This window comes from Somniosus microcephalus, chromosome 23 (genome assembly GCF_052327205.1).
Source record: "Somniosus microcephalus isolate GS21.2 chromosome 23, FLI_Smic_1.0, whole genome shotgun sequence".
In the NCBI taxonomy this organism is placed as follows: Eukaryota; Metazoa; Chordata; class Chondrichthyes; order Squaliformes; family Somniosidae; genus Somniosus; species Somniosus microcephalus.
The window spans coordinates 3382301-3400584 of NC_141009.1; the positions used below are offsets into that span (position 1 = coordinate 3382301).

At 53.1% G+C, this 18284-nt stretch overlaps 2 protein-coding genes, 4 non-coding genes and 4 pseudogenes across 6 annotated transcripts; all 10 read right to left on the bottom strand.

Moving 5' to 3' along the window:
- Positions 1–868: 868 nt before the first annotated feature.
- Positions 869–11283, bottom strand: LOC147101540 (large ribosomal subunit protein eL8-like). The gene is made up of 7 exons (XM_085965208.1): positions 10275–11283; positions 8728–8877; positions 8319–8459; positions 4983–5062; positions 3509–3639; positions 2951–3020; positions 869–1029 (listed from the first exon to the last, which is right to left on the bottom strand). The coding sequence occupies exons 1-7, from the start codon at positions 10432–10434 to the stop codon at positions 925–927; spliced, it is 837 nt and encodes a 278-aa protein (XP_085821334.1). The 5' UTR covers positions 10435–11283; the 3' UTR covers positions 869–924.
- LOC147101541 (small nucleolar RNA SNORD36) lies at positions 2216–2288 on the bottom strand (annotated as a pseudogene).
- On the bottom strand, positions 3105–3177 carry LOC147101542 (small nucleolar RNA SNORD36; annotated as a pseudogene).
- On the bottom strand, positions 4686–4764 carry LOC147101543 (small nucleolar RNA SNORD36). The gene has a single exon (XR_015073415.1). It is a non-coding gene; the product is annotated as a small nucleolar RNA SNORD36 (small nucleolar RNA).
- LOC147101544 (small nucleolar RNA SNORD24) lies at positions 8541–8618 on the bottom strand. Its single transcript, XR_015073420.1, has one exon. It is a non-coding gene; the product is annotated as a small nucleolar RNA SNORD24 (small nucleolar RNA).
- A 150-nt stretch (positions 11284–11433) lies between the features above and the next one.
- LOC147101545 (large ribosomal subunit protein eL8-like) lies at positions 11434–16655 on the bottom strand. The gene is made up of 5 exons (XM_085965209.1): positions 16417–16655; positions 15547–15626; positions 14074–14204; positions 13516–13585; positions 11434–11594 (listed from the first exon to the last, which is right to left on the bottom strand). Exons 3-5 carry the CDS (start codon positions 14169–14171, stop codon positions 11490–11492), a joined length of 273 nt encoding a protein of 90 aa, XP_085821335.1. The 5' UTR covers positions 14172–14204; positions 15547–15626; positions 16417–16655; the 3' UTR covers positions 11434–11489.
- On the bottom strand, positions 12781–12853 carry LOC147101546 (small nucleolar RNA SNORD36; annotated as a pseudogene).
- On the bottom strand, positions 13670–13742 carry LOC147101547 (small nucleolar RNA SNORD36; annotated as a pseudogene).
- LOC147101548 (small nucleolar RNA SNORD36) lies at positions 15251–15329 on the bottom strand. The gene has a single exon (XR_015073423.1). It is a non-coding gene; the product is annotated as a small nucleolar RNA SNORD36 (small nucleolar RNA).
- Positions 16636–16713, bottom strand: LOC147101549 (small nucleolar RNA SNORD24). Its single transcript, XR_015073418.1, has one exon. It is a non-coding gene; the product is annotated as a small nucleolar RNA SNORD24 (small nucleolar RNA).
- Between the last annotated feature and the right edge of the window lie 1571 nt (positions 16714–18284).

Consider the following 18284-nt stretch of genomic DNA (forward strand, 5'->3'; position numbering starts at 1 on the left):
GAAAATCCCCACCTAGTGACACTGAGCCACTCGAGTCAGAGGATCCTCCGAGGAATTCCAATCATCTTGCCACGAATTTGTTTTGTTTTTTCCTGTCTCTGGGAAATGTCCCAATGATGCTGTAAATTACTTCCAAATAAAACTAATCTCACCCGAACAACATATCCGATTCCATTCTCCCTCATGCTTATCTAGCTTCCCCTTAAATGCATCTCAACTATTCCATGTGTTAGCGAGCTCCCCATACACTGTCCAATGGAACCTGTACCCCAGTGAGTCAGTGTCTGTGGCACCCGTATCCCAGTGAGAGTCAGTGTCTGTGGCACCCGTATCCCAGTGAGAGTCAGTGTCTGTGGCACCCGTACCCCAGTGAGAGTCAGTGTCTGTGTAACCCGTACCCCAGCGAGCATCGGTGTCTGTGGAATCCGTACCCCAGTTCTTCTGTCAATGGGACCTCAACCTCACAAAACATAATCCAAGTAGCATTTGGGGAGAAAACAATAAAAGACTGCAGCAGACACAGAATGCAAGGGGTAGGGGGACAGGAGAGAGCTTTGGTCCCCGGCTCGAGGTACAGCTCTGGTTACCGCACTAGAGGGGGCAATTGGGAGAGTGAACAGAGGCGGAAATTAAACAGAGCAGGCAGAGATGGAGGAAGCTGGTCGTGTTTATGCAGGCTCAGGGGAGAGACGAGTGTATTGACATTTTGAACCCAATAGTGTTGGTGTAAACAAACGAACCCGGAGCTCAGGAGAGGGAAAGTGAACCGACTGTGCAGGGTGGGATTGGTACAACTCCCAGCTCCTACCTTGTGGATTAATCGGAGCTGCTCGATCAGGCAATTTTGCGACCTCAAAAATGAGGGAGGTTTTCTTTAAAATAGCTAGTTTTATTTTTATATACAAACGGGCTGTGGCCAGGGATTTAGCCCAGTTTGGTCGCCAGCTCCTTGGCCTTGGCCTTCTCCAGCTTCACAATACGAGCCACCGATTTGGGGCCCAGAATCCCACCGCCCCAGTGACGACGAATCTGAGAGAAAGAAAGACTTGCATTTATATAGCGCCTTTCACCACCACCGGATATCGTAAAATGCTTTACAGCCAATGAAGTGGAGTCACTGTTGTAATGTGGGAAACGCGGCAGCCAATTTGTGCACAGCAAGCTCCCACAAACAGCAGTGTGACAATGACCAGATCATCTGTTTTAGTGATGTTGATTGAGGGATAAATATTGACCCCTGGACAGCGGGTAGAACTCCCCTGCTCTTCTTCAAAATAGAGCCATGGAATCTTTTACATCCACCTGAGGGCAGACGGGGCATCAGTTTGACAGCCACACCGACACTGAGGGAGCGCCGCACTACCGCCCCTCTGACAGTGCGGCGCTCCCTCAGTACTGCCCCTCCGACAGTGCAGTGCTCCCTCAGTACTGCCCCTCCGACAGTGCGGCGCTCCCTCAGTACGGCCCCTCCGACAGTGCGGCGCTCCCTCAGTACTGCCCCTCCGACAATGCGGCGCTCCCTCAGTACTGCCCTCCGACAGTGCGGCGCTCCCTCAGTACTGCCCCTCCGACAATGTGGCGCTCCCTCAGTACGGCCCCTCCGACAATGCGGCGCTCCCTCAGTACTGCCCCTCCGACAGTGCGGCGCTCCCTCAGTACTGCCCCTCCGACAGTGCGGTGCTCCCTCAGTACCGCCCCTCCGACAGTGCGGCGCTCCCTCAGTACTGCCCCTCCGACAGTGCGGCGCTCCCTCAGTACTGCCCCTCCGACAGTGCGGTGCTCCCTCAGCACTGCCCCTCCGACAGTGCGGCGCTCCCTCAGTACTGCCCCTCCGACAGTGCGGCGCTCCCTCAGTACTGCCCCTCCGACAGTGCGGCGCTCCCTCAGTACTGCCCCTCCGACAGTGCGGCGCTCCCTCAGTACTGCCCCTCCGACAGTGCGGCGCTCCCTCAGTACTGCCCCTCCGACAGTGCGGCACTCCCTCAGCACTGTACTGGAGTGTCAGCCTGTATTTTGTGCTGAAGTCTCTGGATTGGGACTTGAACCCACGACCTTCTGACTCAGCGGCAAGGGTGCTGCTCACTGAGACACTGGCTCATCAAATCGTGCGATCGCTCCCTTGTCCTCAATGTGGGAAGGGAACAGGTTATTGCTTGCCGCACTGATGGACTTCAGGGGCTCGGGGACAGGGTCGGGGTGGTATTGGGGTGAACCGACTGCTCAGGGTTAAAAAGCTCAAGATGCCACACGGTCATTCAGGTCAAGGAGGTCATTGCAAATCATCGCAGACTCGGTTCAACCCTCCAGACTGGCCAATGTTGAATTGAGAGGATCAATTCGAGTTCAAACCCCCAGCCAGAAACAATCCCGCAGCTCCCCGGCAGGGGCGTTACGATAACCATTTCTACAGACGCTGCACCCAGATTGTGACGACCAGTCCCTCGTCTGTGCGTCTGTCCCCTCCCCCACCCCGCTCGGGGAGTGGATTAAAACCGCCGTGATCTCTCACCGGGTTCCCCCTCTGCCTCTCGTCGGATCAGCACCGTCTGATGCAATGCTCGAGAAAGGAGAGACTTGCCGGGCTACGGGGAAAGGGGCGAATTGGATCGCTCTTTTCAAAGAGCCGGCACAGGCTCGATGGAGCTGATTGGCTCACTGTGGCTCGGAGTTCCAACACTGCCCCAGGCACAACTGCAAGATGGGGGCCTGTCAATCATCCCCCCAAAAGACCCTGGCCAGTATCGACACTCTGCTTGCATTCGGGGACTTCGTGTTTTGCCATTTATCAGTCCCCCACCATTCCGCATTAAAGGTCGTTTTCACGTCAAGTAACGCGACATTAACCCTGGCATCGATAAGACGACCCCACGAGCACCTCCCCCATCGCACAGCACGAAGCTGCCCCATCATTCACTGAGTGAACAGGAGATACGCAGGGTCAGGAACGTACCTCATCGAATCGCTCGTTGTAGTTCGTCCGCACAGCCTCGATCAGCTTGGCGATCGCTCCCTTGTCCTCACTGTGGGAAAGAAACAGGTTATTGCTCGCCGCACTGACGGACTTCAGGGGGTCGGGGCCAGCGTCAGGGTATTGGGGTGAACCGACTGCTCAGGGTTAAAAAGCTCAAGATGCCACACGGTCATTCAGCTGAAGAAATTCATTGCACATCATCGCAGATTCAGTTCAACCTTTCAAACTGGCCAATGTTGAGTGAGTGGGATTAGAATAGAGCCCCCACACACACCCCAAAATTAACTAGCTCCCAGTGGGGTAAGGGCATGGCATGGAGTCCCTCTGTTGGGACTGTCCACCCAGTGGCAGGGACCACGAGCTGGGGTCGTCCCAGTGACGTGTTGCTGCAGTAACCCTCGGTACGAGGGGGAGCGAGTGGTTTAACCACCGATGGATCTACGACTAACTCCTCTTAACAATGGCACACCAGCTCTAGGCTCAGTGTAAACGGCAACCCCTCCCCCCCAGCGCGGAGATTACGAGCAGGGTACTCACGGGTTGACCTGTGCGAGGGCGAGGCAGCTGGCAGTCTTTCTGTGCACCAGCCGTCCGAGCCTGGCTTTGCCTTTGACGATGCAGTAAGGAACCCCCATCTTACGGCAGAGAGCGGGCAGGAACACGACCAGCTGAGGGGGACATCACAAACATCGGTGAAACCTCACAAAGTGCTTCACAGGAGCGGAAATCAGACACCTGAGACCGAGCCATATAAGGAGATATGACAGGTGACCAAAAGCTTGGTCAATGAGGCAGGTTTTAAAGAGCGTCTTAAAAGGAGAGAGAGGTGGAGAGGTTTAGGGAGGGACTTCCAGAGCTCGGGGCCCAGGCGGCTGAAGGCACAGCCGCCAATGGTGGAGCAATTAAAATCAGCGATGCTCAAGAGGCCAGAATTGGAGCAGCGCAGATATCTCGGAGGATTGTGGGGCTGGAGGTTAGAGAGATAGGGAGGGGTGAGGGCATGGAGGGATTTGAAAACAAGGAGAATAATACACTGACAGACTTCATCCCTTACTACAGTGATCCAGGGCCTTGGGCTAGACAGACTGGATGCAGGGAGGATGTTTCCCCCGGCTGGGGGGTCCAGAACGAGGGGTCACAGTCTCAGGATACGGGGTAGGAGATTTAGGACTGAGATGAGGAGAAATTTCTTCACTCGGAGGGTGGTGAACCTGTGGAATTCTCTACCACAGAAGGCTGTGGAGGCCAAGTCACTGAATATATTGAAGGAGTTAGATAGATTTCTGGACACAAAAGGCATCAAGGGGTATGGGGGGAGAGAGGGGAATATGGTATTGAGATCGAGGATCAGCCATGATCATGTTGAATGGCGGAGCAGGCTCGAAGGGCCGAATGGCCGACTCCTGCTCCTATTTTTCTATGCTCTATCTGCAATGTTCCCTTTAGGTTGCACGGCTGTGCAGCACTCTGGGGCTCCTGCGCAGCCGGCTCTTAAATGGGGAAAACCGCACAGGCGCGGTGTTTAGAATGGGTCGCCCAAAAAGAAATGAATGGGAACATTGCTCACCCGTTTCTGGGCCCCTAATCCTCATTCCCAAGGGGAGGGAGCAGAGCATGGCCAGTCAGGCACGGGAGTGGTTTGGGATGGGGAGGGCGACACAGTTACTCATCACAAAAGGTCCCTCGGATCGAGATACAGGTGGCGGCCGTGGCTGTTGCTCAGGGTTAAAAAGCTCGTTTCTTTGCTCTACATGTTGAGCTTCAGGTGAAGAAATTCAAAAACATCATCGCAACATTAGCCAGGCCAAGCGAGTGATGGGCAGCCACCGACACTGCCACCCGCCCACGGGAGCAGAGTCTCCTTCTCCACAACGATCAGTGAAACAGAGCGCAAGGCGTGTCCGTACAGGAGCCATCAGGTCCCCAGCACTGTCGGAGCTGCCTGGGGTTCAGGCCAGGCCACTCTCTGGGCCCCGGGAACTGCGAGTCAATGTGCCCAAAGGCTCCTTACCTCAATGGGATCGACATCATGCGCGATGACCACCAGCTGAGCTTTCTTATTCTCCACCAGTGTGGTGACAGTGTTCACACCTGGGGAAAGACAGAGAGAGACAGCGAGAGTCAGGTCTGGGCTGGGCAACAGGAACCTGCCCAACCCTTCAATCTACTGAATCGATATCACATTCTGCCCCTCGAGCCTCATCCTCCATTTTATCAGATCACGGCTGATCTGCACCTCAACCCCATTTATTTGCCTTTGCTCCATGTCCCTGATACCCTTACCCAACAAAAATCTATCAATCTCACTCTTGAAGCTCCGACTGACCCCCAACATCCACAGCCTTTCTGGGGGAGAGTTCCAGATTTCCACCACCCTTTGTGTGAAGAGGTGCTTCCTGACATCACCCCTGAACGGCCTGGCTCTAATTTTAAGGTTCTGCCCCCCTTGTTCTGGACTCCCCCCACCAGAGGAAATAGTTTCTCTCTCTCGACCCCATCAACTCCTTTAATCATCTTAAACACCTCGATCAGATCACCCCTTAATCTTCTAAACTCCAAGGAATTCAAGCCCAGTCTATGTAAACTGTCCTCATTGTTTCATCAGTGTCAGTCGTGGCTCAGTGGGCCACACCCTTGCCTCGGAGTCAGAAGGTCGTGTGTTCAAGCCCCACTCCAGAGACTTGAGCACAAAATCCAGGCTGACACTCCCACTGCAGGATAGCTGCACTGTCGAAGGTGCCGTCTTTCAGATGAGACACTGGAGGAACCGGAGGGTGCTGGTCATCTGTAATCAATATACACACATCTCAAACCCCAGTTATCTTAGCATAGAAGATAGGAGCAGGAGTAGGCCATTCGGCCCCTCGAGCCTGCTCCGCCATTCAATGAGATCATGGCTGATCATCCAAATTCAGTACCCTGTCCCTGCCTTCTCCCCATATCCCTTTAGCCTTAAGAAATATATCCAACTCCTTCTTGAATATATTTAACTAGCTGGGGGGGCCCGGCGTTGCCAGGGCAGTTTAGAGGGCCGCGCAGTTGACGGCTGGCCGGCCGCTGCCGCTCTGTGTCTCGGGCCGCGCGGTTGATGGCCGCCCGCTGCCGCTCCCCCGCTCTGTGTCTCGGGCCGAGTGGCCCGGCCCAAGTCACCTCGCGCTCCGGCAGGCCAACGCAGCTGCCCCGCTCGCTGTTGAGGAAAAGCAGGGGAAACAATGGCGGCAATATTTTTAGGAGGCTGCAGGATTAGGTCCCGCCCGTGACACACCGATTGGTCAACCATCAGGTCACTGAACTGTAGCATTGGTCAACCATCACGTCACTCAACTCTAATGAGCGGTAGGATTGGTCAACCGCTAATGAGCAGATTTTTGAACGTTTTTTGTATACTGTCGAAACAATTTTTGTCTGACCAAAAGGTAAATATGCCTATGACACTCCCCTGATCATAACCTTTCTTTTGATATAACATGAGTAGATACGCTCTATAACGACAGACTGACCGACTGCTTTATATATATAAAAATAAAAATAAAGATAGATAGATGAACTGGCCTCCACCGCCCTCTGTGGCAGAGAATTCCACAGGTTCACCGCTCTCTGGGTGAAGAAATTCCTCCTCATTTCAGTCCTAAATGGCTTACCCCTTATCCTTAGACTATGACCCCTGGTTCTGGACTCCCCGACCATTGGAAACATCCTTCCTGCATCTAGTCTGTCCAGGCCTGACAGAATTTTATAGGTTTCGATGAGATCCCCTCTCAATCTTCTAAACTCCAGTGAGTGTAAGCCCAATCGACACAATCTCTCCAATACGTCATTCCTGCCATGCCAGGTATCAGCCTGGTGAATCTTCGCTGCACTCCCTCCATGGCAAAAACGTCCTTCCTCAGATAAGGCGACCAAAACTGCACACAATACTCAAGGTGCGGTCTCACCAAGGCCCTGTACAACTGCAGCAAGACATCCTTGTTCCTGTACTCGAACCCTCTTGCTACGAAGGCCAACATACCATTTGCCTTCTTAACCGCCTGCTGCACCTGCATGCTTACCTTCAGCGACTGGTGCACAAGAACACCCAGGTCTCTTTGCACTTACCCTTCTCCCAATCTATTGCCATTCAAATAATAATCTGCCTTCCTGTTTTTGCCACCAAAGTGGATAACCTCACATTTATCCACATTATAGTGCATTTGCCATGTTTCTGCCCAATCACCCAACCTGTCCAAATCGTACTGGAGTTTCACGACATCCTCCTCACAGCATACCCTCCCACCCAGCTCTGCCACTCGGAAAATGACCCGTTTATTCCAACCCTTTGCTTTCTATCTGCCAACCAGTTCTCTATCCAAGTCAATACCTTGCCCGTAATCCCATGTGCCTTTTGTAAATCCATGTTGACTTTGTCCGATCCAGTCACTGCTTTCCAAGTGCTCTGCTATTTCATCTTTTATAATGGACTCTAGCATTTTCCCCACTACCGATGTCAGGCTTACCAGTCTATAATTCCCCACTTTTTCTCTACCACCTTTTTTGAATAGTGGGGTAACATTAGCTACCCTCCATTCCATGGGTACTGTTCCAGAGTCTAGAGAGTTCTGGAAGATGACCAGCAATGCATCTACTATTTCTAGGGCCACTTCCTTAAGTACCCTAGGATGTAGATTATCAGGCCCATGGGATTTATCGGCCTTCAGTCCCATCAATTTTCCTAACACCATTTCCCTGCAAATACTGATTTCTTTCAGTTCCACCCTTTCATCAGACCCTATGTTCCCCGGCATCTCTGGGAGGTTATTTGTGTCCTCCTTTGTGAAGACAGAACCAAAATATGTATTTAGTTGGTCTGCCATTTCTTTGTTCCCCATTATAAATTCCCCTGATTCTGACTGCAAGGGACCTACGCTTGACTTCACCAATCTTTTTCTCTTCACATATCTATAAAAGCTTTTACAGTCAGTTTTTAATGTTGCCTGCAAGCTTACTCTCATATTCTATTTTCCCCTTCTTAATTAATCCCTTTGTCCTCCTTTGTTGAATCCTAAACTGCTCCCAATCCTCAAGATTATTGCTTTTTCTGGCCAATTTATATGTCCTCTCCTTGGATCTTATGCTATCCCTAAGTTCCCTTGTTAGCCACGGTTGAGTCACCTTTTTTGTTTTATTTTTATGCCAAACTGGGATGAACAAATTCTGTAGTTCATCCATTCGGTCTTTGAATGTTTGTCATTGCCTCTCCACTGTCAACCCTTTGAGTGACATTCCCCAATCAATCCTACCCAACTCGCTCCTCAGCTCAGACAAGATTAAATACGAGCGGACCGAAACGTGTAAACTCACTCTCACACACCTGCTCGGAGAACCGCGGGTCTCTTTGTCGGAGCGTCTCCCTTCCCGGCTGCCTTCTGCTCGGCTCGGGCCAACAGCCTCTGCTTCTTCTCCTGTTTGGTCTCGGGCCTGTACTTATGGGCCAGTTTGAAGAGCTGGGTGGCTGCAAGAGAAGGAGTTAGCGTTACTGGGGCTTGCACGCAGGGAGCGCGCCGGGAAGCAGAAGAACCAGGGCGTCACGGAGCGCATCAGCGATCTTGGTGGTTGAATGTTTGTCATCAGTTGACCTCAGATGGCAAATATTCTGTTCACATCATCTGCAGACTCCAGAACCCCAACCGTCCGACCCTCTCCCTTCCCCTGCCCAAGCTTGGGACCGTCCGCCCCCACCACCCCCATAATCCAAAGCTTCCTGTAATACCAGGACTCACCAGTCTGCCTGTCCATGGCCTGGGTGAACTGGTTGATCGCTGGAGGCACCTTCAGGCGTTTGTACAGGATGGCCCTCTGGCGCTGAAGTTGGACGTACTGCGGCCATTTCACGAACCTGGTCAGGTCCCTCTTGGGCTGGATATCCTGACCTGTGGAAAGAATTGGAATAGTAAACTCAGGAGGGAGCGCCGAACTTTGCTCAGGGCTCTCAAAGAGCTTCACTAACACATCTCGTTGGTTACCTTCCCGTTTAAACGCTGTTCACCTGTAATATCCGATGACGGGGCCCCACATGAAGCGTTAACTCCTCCGCTCTCTCCATACACTGACTGACCTGCTGGGGGCTTCCAGCAGTTTCTGCTTTTGTTTCAGATCTCCAGCATCTGCAGTTACTTTGCTTTTGGATTACAACAAAGTGCACAGACCGGCGTGATGTGGCCACAAACACAGCAGCCAGTTCGCGCACAACACGATCCCACAAGCAGCAGCGGAAATGAACAGGGAGATTGTTCTGTTCAGGACAGTGCCATGGGATCTGAACACTGGACGGGGCCATCGGTTTAGCGTCTTATCTGAAAGACAGCACCGCCAGCAATGCAGCACTCCTCCGCCAGTGCGCTGAAGTGGAATGAAGCCTGAATATTGTTAGAGTGCGGCGCAAACCCACTACTGACTGAGCAAAGCCAGCACTTAATCCCAGCCGCACTGACAAACATCTTGACAAGTTTGAACAGGGAGGCGTCTGCACGGAGCCATTAGGCAGGGTGAAGAGGCAGCACAATCCAGTACCGAGGAACACCAGACACGCTCACTGTAATGGGGCTGGCTGGTGTTGCAGAAGCAGGGTGTCCAAAGTGCTCCCCAAGGGCACATGAACAACCCCCACCCCCACAGCTCTCGAAGCCCGTTATATCAGCAACGTGCGAGTTTATATTTCTCACTCCCTGGTTCATCCTGTTTGAATTTGGCGGGGCTGCAGGTTTGGAAAGATTCTTAACGCTGTTGTGTCACGAACAAGTTACTGGCCGAGTAATCCAGTAAAAGTGACCATGAAACTGTCGGGATTGTCGTAAAAACCCAACGGGTTCACTGATGTCCTTTAGGGAAGGAAACCTGCCGTCCTTACCCGGGCTGGGTCTATAGGCGACTCCAGTCCCACACCAACGTGGCTGACTCTAAACTGCCCTCTGAAGCTCTCAGCCTCACGGATGCAACGCAGGCGACGCCAGCTGCTGCTCCAGCTCTGAAACCCGGAGCTCGAGCAACTCCAGCCGACGACACTTCCTGCACACGTGGTTGTCCAGGACACGGAAAGTGTCCTGGATTTCCCACACGGCACAGGACTATTAACTAACTGTACAGAAAATTAAGACCAAGATGTACCAAATTCAAGTCATTAATATAGTTACTAATTTAATATATTAAGTTAGTAATCTCCAAGCTCCTGCTTTATCCCAAATCTGCTATTTAACCCTGGCCCCTAACTTGAAGAGCCCCTCTCCAACTGCGCTCTTCAGCAGAAATGAACTTAAAACATAAAACTCACCAATCAGCTTCTTCCGTTGTGCTGACGTCACTCTTTCAAATTCGGCCCGTGTTGAGTTGCTCCGCTCTTTATCCCCGCTCAGCTCGCGGTCCGCGCCTCCTGGTAAACTCTCAGTCTGGTGTCCGGGACACGATTGGCTGCACTGTGTATAACTATGCATTGATTATTTGGAAGGTACGGGCTGTGTGCAGCTACATCCTACATGTGGTTCCAGAAGTTCGTACGGAAAATCCCCACCTAGTGACACTGAGCCACTCGAGTCAGAGGATCCTCCGAGGAATTCCAATCATCTTGCCACGAATTTGTTTTGTTTTTTCCTGTCTCTGGGAAATGTCCCAATGATGCTGTAAATTACTTCCAAATAAAACTAATCTCACCCGAACAACATATCCGATTCCATTCTCCCTCATGCTTATCTAGCTTCCCCTTAAATGCATCTCAACTATTCCATGTGTTAGCGAGCTCCCCATACACTGTCCAATGGAACCTGTACCCCAGTGAGTCAGTGTCTGTGGCACCCGTATCCCAGTGAGAGTCAGTGTCTGTGGCACCCGTATCCCAGTGAGAGTCAGTGTCTGTGGCACCCGTACCCCAGTGAGAGTCAGTGTCTGTGGCACCCGTATCCCAGTGAGAGTCAGTGTCTGTGGCACCCGTACCCCAGTGAGAGTCAGTGTCTGTGTAACCCGTACCCCAGCGAGCATCGGTGTCTGTGGAATCCGTACCCCAGTTCTTCTGTCAATGGGACCTCAACCTCACAAAACATAATCCAAGTAGCATTTGGGGAGAAAACAATAAAAGACTGCAGCAGACACAGAATGCAAGGGGTAGGGGGACAGGAGAGAGCTTTGGTCCCCGGCTCGAGGTACAGCTCTGGTTACCGCACTAGAGGGGGCAATTGGGAGAGTGAACAGAGGCGGAAATTAAACAGAGCAGGCAGAGATGGAGGAAGCTGGTCGTGTTTATGCAGGCTCAGGGGAGAGACGAGTGTATTGACATTTTGAACCCAATAGTGTTGGTGTAAACAAACGAACCCGGAGCTCAGGAGAGGGAAAGTGAACCGACTGTGCAGGGTGGGATTGGTACAACTCCCAGCTCCTACCTTGTGGATTAATCGGAGCTGCTCGATCAGGCAATTTTGCGACCTCAAAAATGAGGGAGGTTTTCTTTAAAATAGCTAGTTTTATTTTTATATACAAACGGGCTGTGGCCAGGGATTTAGCCCAGTTTGGTCGCCAGCTCCTTGGCCTTGGCCTTCTCCAGCTTCACAATACGAGCCACCGATTTGGGGCCCAGAATCCCACCGCCCCAGTGACGACGAATCTGAGAGAAAGAAAGACTTGCATTTATATAGCGCCTTTCACCACCACCGGATATCGTAAAATGCTTTACAGCCAATGAAGTGGAGTCACTGTTGTAATGTGGGAAACGCGGCAGCCAATTTGTGCACAGCAAGCTCCCACAAACAGCAGTGTGACAATGACCAGATCATCTGTTTTAGTGATGTTGATTGAGGGATAAATATTGACCCCTGGACAGCGGGTAGAACTCCCCTGCTCTTCTTCAAAATAGAGCCATGGAATCTTTTACATCCACCTGAGGGCAGACGGGGCATCAGTTTGACAGCCACACCGACACTGAGGGAGCGCCGCACTACCGCCCCTCTGACAGTGCGGCGCTCCCTCAGTACTGCCCCTCCGACAGTGCAGTGCTCCCTCAGTACTGCCCCTCCGACAGTGCGGCGCTCCCTCAGTACGGCCCCTCCGACAGTGCGGCGCTCCCTCAGTACTGCCCCTCCGACAATGCGGCGCTCCCTCAGTACTGCCCTCCGACAGTGCGGCGCTCCCTCAGTACTGCCCCTCCGACAATGTGGCGCTCCCTCAGTACGGCCCCTCCGACAATGCGGCGCTCCCTCAGTACTGCCCCTCCGACAGTGCGGCACTCCCTCAGTACTGCCCCTCCGACAGTGCGGTGCTCCCTCAGTACCGCCCCTCCGACAGTGCGGCGCTCCCTCAGTACTGCCCCTCCGACAGTGCGGCGCTCCCTCAGTACTGCCCCTCCGACAGTGCGGTGCTCCCTCAGCACTGCCCCTCCGACAGTGCGGCGCTCCCTCAGTACTGCCCCTCCGACAGTGCGGCGCTCCCTCAGTACTGCCCCTCCGACAGTGCGGCGCTCCCTCAGTACTGCCCCTCCGACAGTGCGGCGCTCCCTCAGTACTGCCCCTCCGACAGTGCGGCGCTCCCTCAGTACTGCCCCTCCGACAGTGCGGCACTCCCTCAGCACTGTACTGGAGTGTCAGCCTGTATTTTGTGCTGAAGTCTCTGGATTGGGACTTGAACCCACGACCTTCTGACTCAGCGGCAAGGGTGCTGCTCACTGAGACACTGGCTCATCAAATCGTGCGATCGCTCCCTTGTCCTCAATGTGGGAAGGGAACAGGTTATTGCTTGCCGCACTGATGGACTTCAGGGGCTCGGGGACAGGGTCGGGGTGGTATTGGGGTGAACCGACTGCTCAGGGTTAAAAAGCTCAAGATGCCACACGGTCATTCAGGTCAAGGAGGTCATTGCAAATCATCGCAGACTCGGTTCAACCCTCCAGACTGGCCAATGTTGAATTGAGAGGATCAATTCGAGTTCAAACCCCCAGCCAGAAACAATCCCGCAGCTCCCCGGCAGGGGCGTTACGATAACCATTTCTACAGACGCTGCACCCAGATTGTGACGACCAGTCCCTCGTCTGTGCGTCTGTCCCCTCCCCCACCCCGCTCGGGGAGTGGATTAAAACCGCCGTGATCTCTCACCGGGTTCCCCCTCTGCCTCTCGTCGGATCAGCACCGTCTGATGCAATGCTCGAGAAAGGAGAGACTTGCCGGGCTACGGGGAAAGGGGCGAATTGGATCGCTCTTTTCAAAGAGCCGGCACAGGCTCGATGGAGCTGATTGGCTCACTGTGGCTCGGAGTTCCAACACTGCCCCAGGCACAACTGCAAGATGGGGGCCTGTCAATCATCCCCCCAAAAGACCCTGGCCAGTATCGACACTCTGCTTGCATTCGGGGACTTCGTGTTTTGCCATTTATCAGTCCCCCACCATTCCGCATTAAAGGTCGTTTTCACGTCAAGTAACGCGACATTAACCCTGGCATCGATAAGACGACCCCACGAGCACCTCCCCCATCGCACAGCACGAAGCTGCCCCATCATTCACTGAGTGAACAGGAGATACGCAGGGTCAGGAACGTACCTCATCGAATCGCTCGTTGTAGTTCGTCCGCACAGCCTCGATCAGCTTGGCGATCGCTCCCTTGTCCTCACTGTGGGAAAGAAACAGGTTATTGCTCGCCGCACTGACGGACTTCAGGGGGTCGGGGCCAGCGTCAGGGTATTGGGGTGAACCGACTGCTCAGGGTTAAAAAGCTCAAGATGCCACACGGTCATTCAGCTGAAGAAATTCATTGCACATCATCGCAGATTCAGTTCAACCTTTCAAACTGGCCAATGTTGAGTGAGTGGGATTAGAATAGAGCCCCCACACACACCCCAAAATTAACTAGCTCCCAGTGGGGTAAGGGCATGGCATGGAGTCCCTCTGTTGGGACTGTCCACCCAGTGGCAGGGACCACGAGCTGGGGTCGTCCCAGTGACGTGTTGCTGCAGTAACCCTCGGTACGAGGGGGAGCGAGTGGTTTAACCACCGATGGATCTACGACTAACTCCTCTTAACAATGGCACACCAGCTCTAGGCTCAGTGTAAACGGCAACCCCTCCCCCCCAGCGCGGAGATTACGAGCAGGGTACTCACGGGTTGACCTGTGCGAGGGCGAGGCAGCTGGCAGTCTTTCTGTGCACCAGCCGTCCGAGCCTGGCTTTGCCTTTGACGATGCAGTAAGGAACCCCCATCTTACGGCAGAGAGCGGGCAGGAACACGACCAGCTGAGGGGGACATCACAAACATCGGTGAAACCTCACAAAGTGCTTCACAGGAGCGGAAATCAGACACCTGAGACCGAGCCATATAAGGAGATATGACAGGTGACCAAAAGCTTGGTCAATGAGGCAGGTTTTAAAGAGCGTCTTAAAAGGAGAGAGAGGTGGAGAGGTTTAGGGAGGGACTTCCAGAGCTCGGGGCCCAGGCGGCTGAAGGCACAGCCGCCAATGGTGGAGCAATTAAAATCAGCGATGCTCAAGAGGCCAGAATTGGAGCAGCGCAGATATCTCGGAGGATTGTGGGGCTGGAGGTTAGAGAGATAGGGAGGGGTGAGGGCATGGAGGGATTTGAAAACAAGGAGAATAATACACTGACAGACTTCATCCCTTACTACAGTGATCCAGGGCCTTGGGCTAGACAGACTGGATGCAGGGAGGATGTTTCCCCCGGCTGGGGGGTCCAGAACGAGGGGTCACAGTCTCAGGATACGGGGTAGGAGATTTAGGACTGAGATGAGGAGAAATTTCTTCACTCGGAGGGTGGTGAACCTGTGGAATTCTCTACCACAGAAGGCTGTGGAGGCCAAGTCACTGAATATATTGAAGGAGTTAGATAGATTTCTGGACACAAAAGGCATCAAGGGGTATGGGGGGAGAGAGGGGAATATGGTATTGAGATCGAGGATCAGCCATGATCATGTTGAATGGCGGAGCAGGCTCGAAGGGCCGAATGGCCGACTCCTGCTCCTATTTTTCTATGCTCTATCTGCAATGTTCCCTTTAGGTTGCACGGCTGTGCAGCACTCTGGGGCTCCTGCGCAGCCGGCTCTTAAATGGGGAAAACCGCACAGGCGCGGTGTTTAGAATGGGTCGCCCAAAAAGAAATGAATGGGAACATTGCTCACCCGTTTCTGGGCCCCTAATCCTCATTCCCAAGGGGAGGGAGCAGAGCATGGCCAGTCAGGCACGGGAGTGGTTTGGGATGGGGAGGGCGACACAGTTACTCATCACAAAAGGTCCCTCGGATCGAGATACAGGTGGCGGCCGTGGCTGTTGCTCAGGGTTAAAAAGCTCGTTTCTTTGCTCTACATGTTGAGCTTCAGGTGAAGAAATTCAAAAACATCATCGCAACATTAGCCAGGCCAAGCGAGTGATGGGCAGCCACCGACACTGCCACCCGCCCACGGGAGCAGAGTCTCCTTCTCCACAACGATCAGTGAAACAGAGCGCAAGGCGTGTCCGTACAGGAGCCATCAGGTCCCCAGCACTGTCGGAGCTGCCTGGGGTTCAGGCCAGGCCACTCTCTGGGCCTGGGAGCTGCGAGTCAATGTGCCCAAAGGCTCCTTACCTTAATGGGATCGACATCATGCGCGATGACCACCAGCTGAGCTTTCTTATTCTCCACCAGTGTGGTGACAGTGTTCACACCTGGGGAAAGACAGAGAGAGACAGCGAGAGTCAGTGCTGGGCTGGGGAACAGGAACCTGCTCAACCCTTCAATTTACTGAATCGATATCACATTCTGCCCCTCGAGCCTCATCCTCCATTCTATCAGATCACGGCTGATCTGCACCTCAACCCCATTTATTTGCCTTTGCTCCATGTCCCTGATACCCTTACCCAAAAAAAAATAGCGATCTCACTCTTGAAGCTCCGACTGACCCCCAACATCCAGCCTTTCTGGGGGAGCGAGTTCCAGATTTCCACCACCCTTTGTGTGAAGAAGTGCTTCCTGACATCACCCCTGAACGGCCTGGCTCTAATTTTAAGGTTCTGCCCCCTTGTTCTGGACTCCCCCCACCAGAGGAAATAGTTTCTCTCTCTCGACCCCATCAACTCCTTTAATCATCTTAAACACCTCGATCAGATCACCCCTTAATCTTCTAAACTCCAGGGAATTCAAGCCCAGTCCATGTAAACTGTCCTCATTCTTTCATCAGTGTCAGTCGTGGCTCAGTGGGCCACACCCTTGCCTTGGAGTCAGAAGGTCGTGTGTTCAAGCCCCACTCCAGAGACTTGAGCACAAAATCCAGGCTGACACTCCCACTGCAGGATAGCTGCACTGTCGAAGGTGCCGTCTTTCAGATGAGACACATGTAGGAACCGGAGGGTGCTGGTCATCTGTAATCAATATACATACATCTCAAACCCCAGGTATCTTAGCTCAGACAAGATTAAATACGAGCAGACCGAACCATGTAAACTCACTCTCACACACCTGCTCAGAGAACCGCGGGTCTCTTTGTCGGAGCGTCTCCCTTCCCGGCTGCCTTCTGCTCGGCTCGGGCCAACAGCCTCTGCTTCTTCTCCCGTTTGGTCTCGGGCCTGTACTTATGGGCCAGTTTGAAGAGCTGGGTGGCTGCAAGAGGAGTTCGCGTTACTGGGGCTTGCACGCAGGGGGCGTGCCGCGGAGCACGAGAACCGCAGCGTCACGGAGCGCATCAGCGATCTTGGTGGTTGAATGTTTGTCATCAGTTGACCTCAGACAGCAAATATTCTGTTCACATCATCTGCAGACTCCAGAACCCCAACCGTCCGACCCTCTCCATTCCCCTGCCCAAGCTTGGGACCGTCCGCCCCCCCCCATAACCCAAAGCTTCCTCTAATACCAGGACTCACCAGTCTGCCTGTCCATGGCCTGGGTGAACTGGTTGATCGCTGGAGGCACCTTCAGGCGTTTGTACAGGATGGCCCTCTGGCGCTGAAGTCGGACGTACCGCAGCCATTTCACGAACCTGGTCAGGTCCCTCTTGGGCTGGATATCCTGACCTGTGGAAAGAATTGGAGTAGTAAACTCAGGAGGGAGCGGCGAACTTTGCTCAGGGCTCTCAAAGAGCTTCACTAACACATCCAGTTGGTTACCTTCCCGTTTAAACACTGTTCACCTGTAATATCCGATGACGGGGCCCCACATGAAGCGTTAACTCCTCCGCTCTCTCCATACACTGACTGACCTGCTGGGGGCTTCCAGCAGTTTCTGCTTTTGTTTCAGATCTCCAGCATCTGCAGTTTCTCTTTGCTTTTGGATTACAACGAAGTGCACAGACCGGCGTGATGTGGCCACAAACACAGCAGCCATTTTGCGCACAACACGATCCCACAAACAGCAGCGGAATGAACAGGGAGATTGTTCTGTTCAGGACAGTGCCATGGGATCTGAACACTGGACGGGGCCATCGGTTTAGCGTCTTATCTGAAAGACAGCACCCCCAGCAATGCAGCACTCCTCCGCCAGTGCGCTGAAGTGGAATGAAGCCTGAATATTGTTAGAGTGCGGCGCAAACCCACTACTGACTGAGCAACGCCAGCACTTAATCCCAGCCGCACTGACACAAACATCTTGACAAGTTTGAACAGGGAGATGTTTGCACGGACCCATTGGGCAGGGTGAAGAGGCAGCACAATCCAGTGCCGAGGAACACCAGACACGCTCACTGTAATGGGGCTGGCTGGTGTTGCAGAAGCGGGGTGTCCAAAGTGCTCCCCAAGGGCACATGAACAACCCCCACCCCCGCAACTCTCGAAGCCCGTTATATCAGCAACATGCAAGTTTATATTTCTCACTCCCTGGTTCATCCTGTTTGAATTTGGCGGGGCTGCAGGTTTGGATAGATTCTTAACGCTGTTGTGTCACAAACAAGTTACTGGCCGAGTAATCCAGTAAAAGTGACCATGAAACTGTCGGATTGTCGTAAAAACCCAACGGGTTCACTGATGTCCTTTAGGGAAGGAAACCTGCCGTCCTTACCCGGGCTGGGCCTATAGGCGACTCCAGTCCCACACCAACGTGGTTGACTCTAAACCGCCCTCTGAAGCTCTCAGCCTCGCGGATGCACCGTAGGTGACGCCAGCTGCTGCTCCAGCTCCGAAAGCTGACAACACTTCCTGCACACGTGGTTGTCCAGGACACGGGAAGCTTCGTGGATTTCCCACACGGCACAGGACTATTAACTAACTGTACAGAAACTTAAGACCAAGATGTACCAAATTCAAGTTATTAATATAGTTACTAATTTAATATATTAAGTTAGTAATCTCCAAGCTCCTGCTTTATCCCAGACCTGCAACTTAAACCTGGCCCCTAAC

Bases quoted from the DNA above. Each gene is read 5' to 3' on its own strand.
- LOC147101540 (XM_085965208.1), bottom strand. From the start codon at position 10,434: ATGCATAGTTATACACAGTGCAGCCAATCGTGTCCCGGACACCAGACT. The intron at 8,460-8,727 runs GTGAGTCCTGGT...CTTCTCTTGCAG, and splicing joins GGCCATGGACAGGCAGACTG to CCACCCAGCTCTTCAAACTG. The intron at 5,063-8,318 runs GTGTGTGAGAGT...GTCTTTCCCCAG, and splicing joins ACCCGCGGTTCTCCGAGCAG to GTGTGAACACTGTCACCACA.
- LOC147101545 (XM_085965209.1), bottom strand. From the start codon at position 14,171: ATGGGGGTTCCTTACTGCATCGTCAAAGGCAAAGCCAGGCTCGGACGG. The intron at 13,586-14,073 runs GTGAGTACCCTG...TCTTTCCCACAG, and splicing joins GCCCTCGCACAGGTCAACCC to TGAGGACAAGGGAGCGATCG. The intron at 11,595-13,515 runs GTACGTTCCTGA...TCTTTCTCTCAG, and splicing joins ACAACGAGCGATTCGATGAG to ATTCGTCGTCACTGGGGCGG.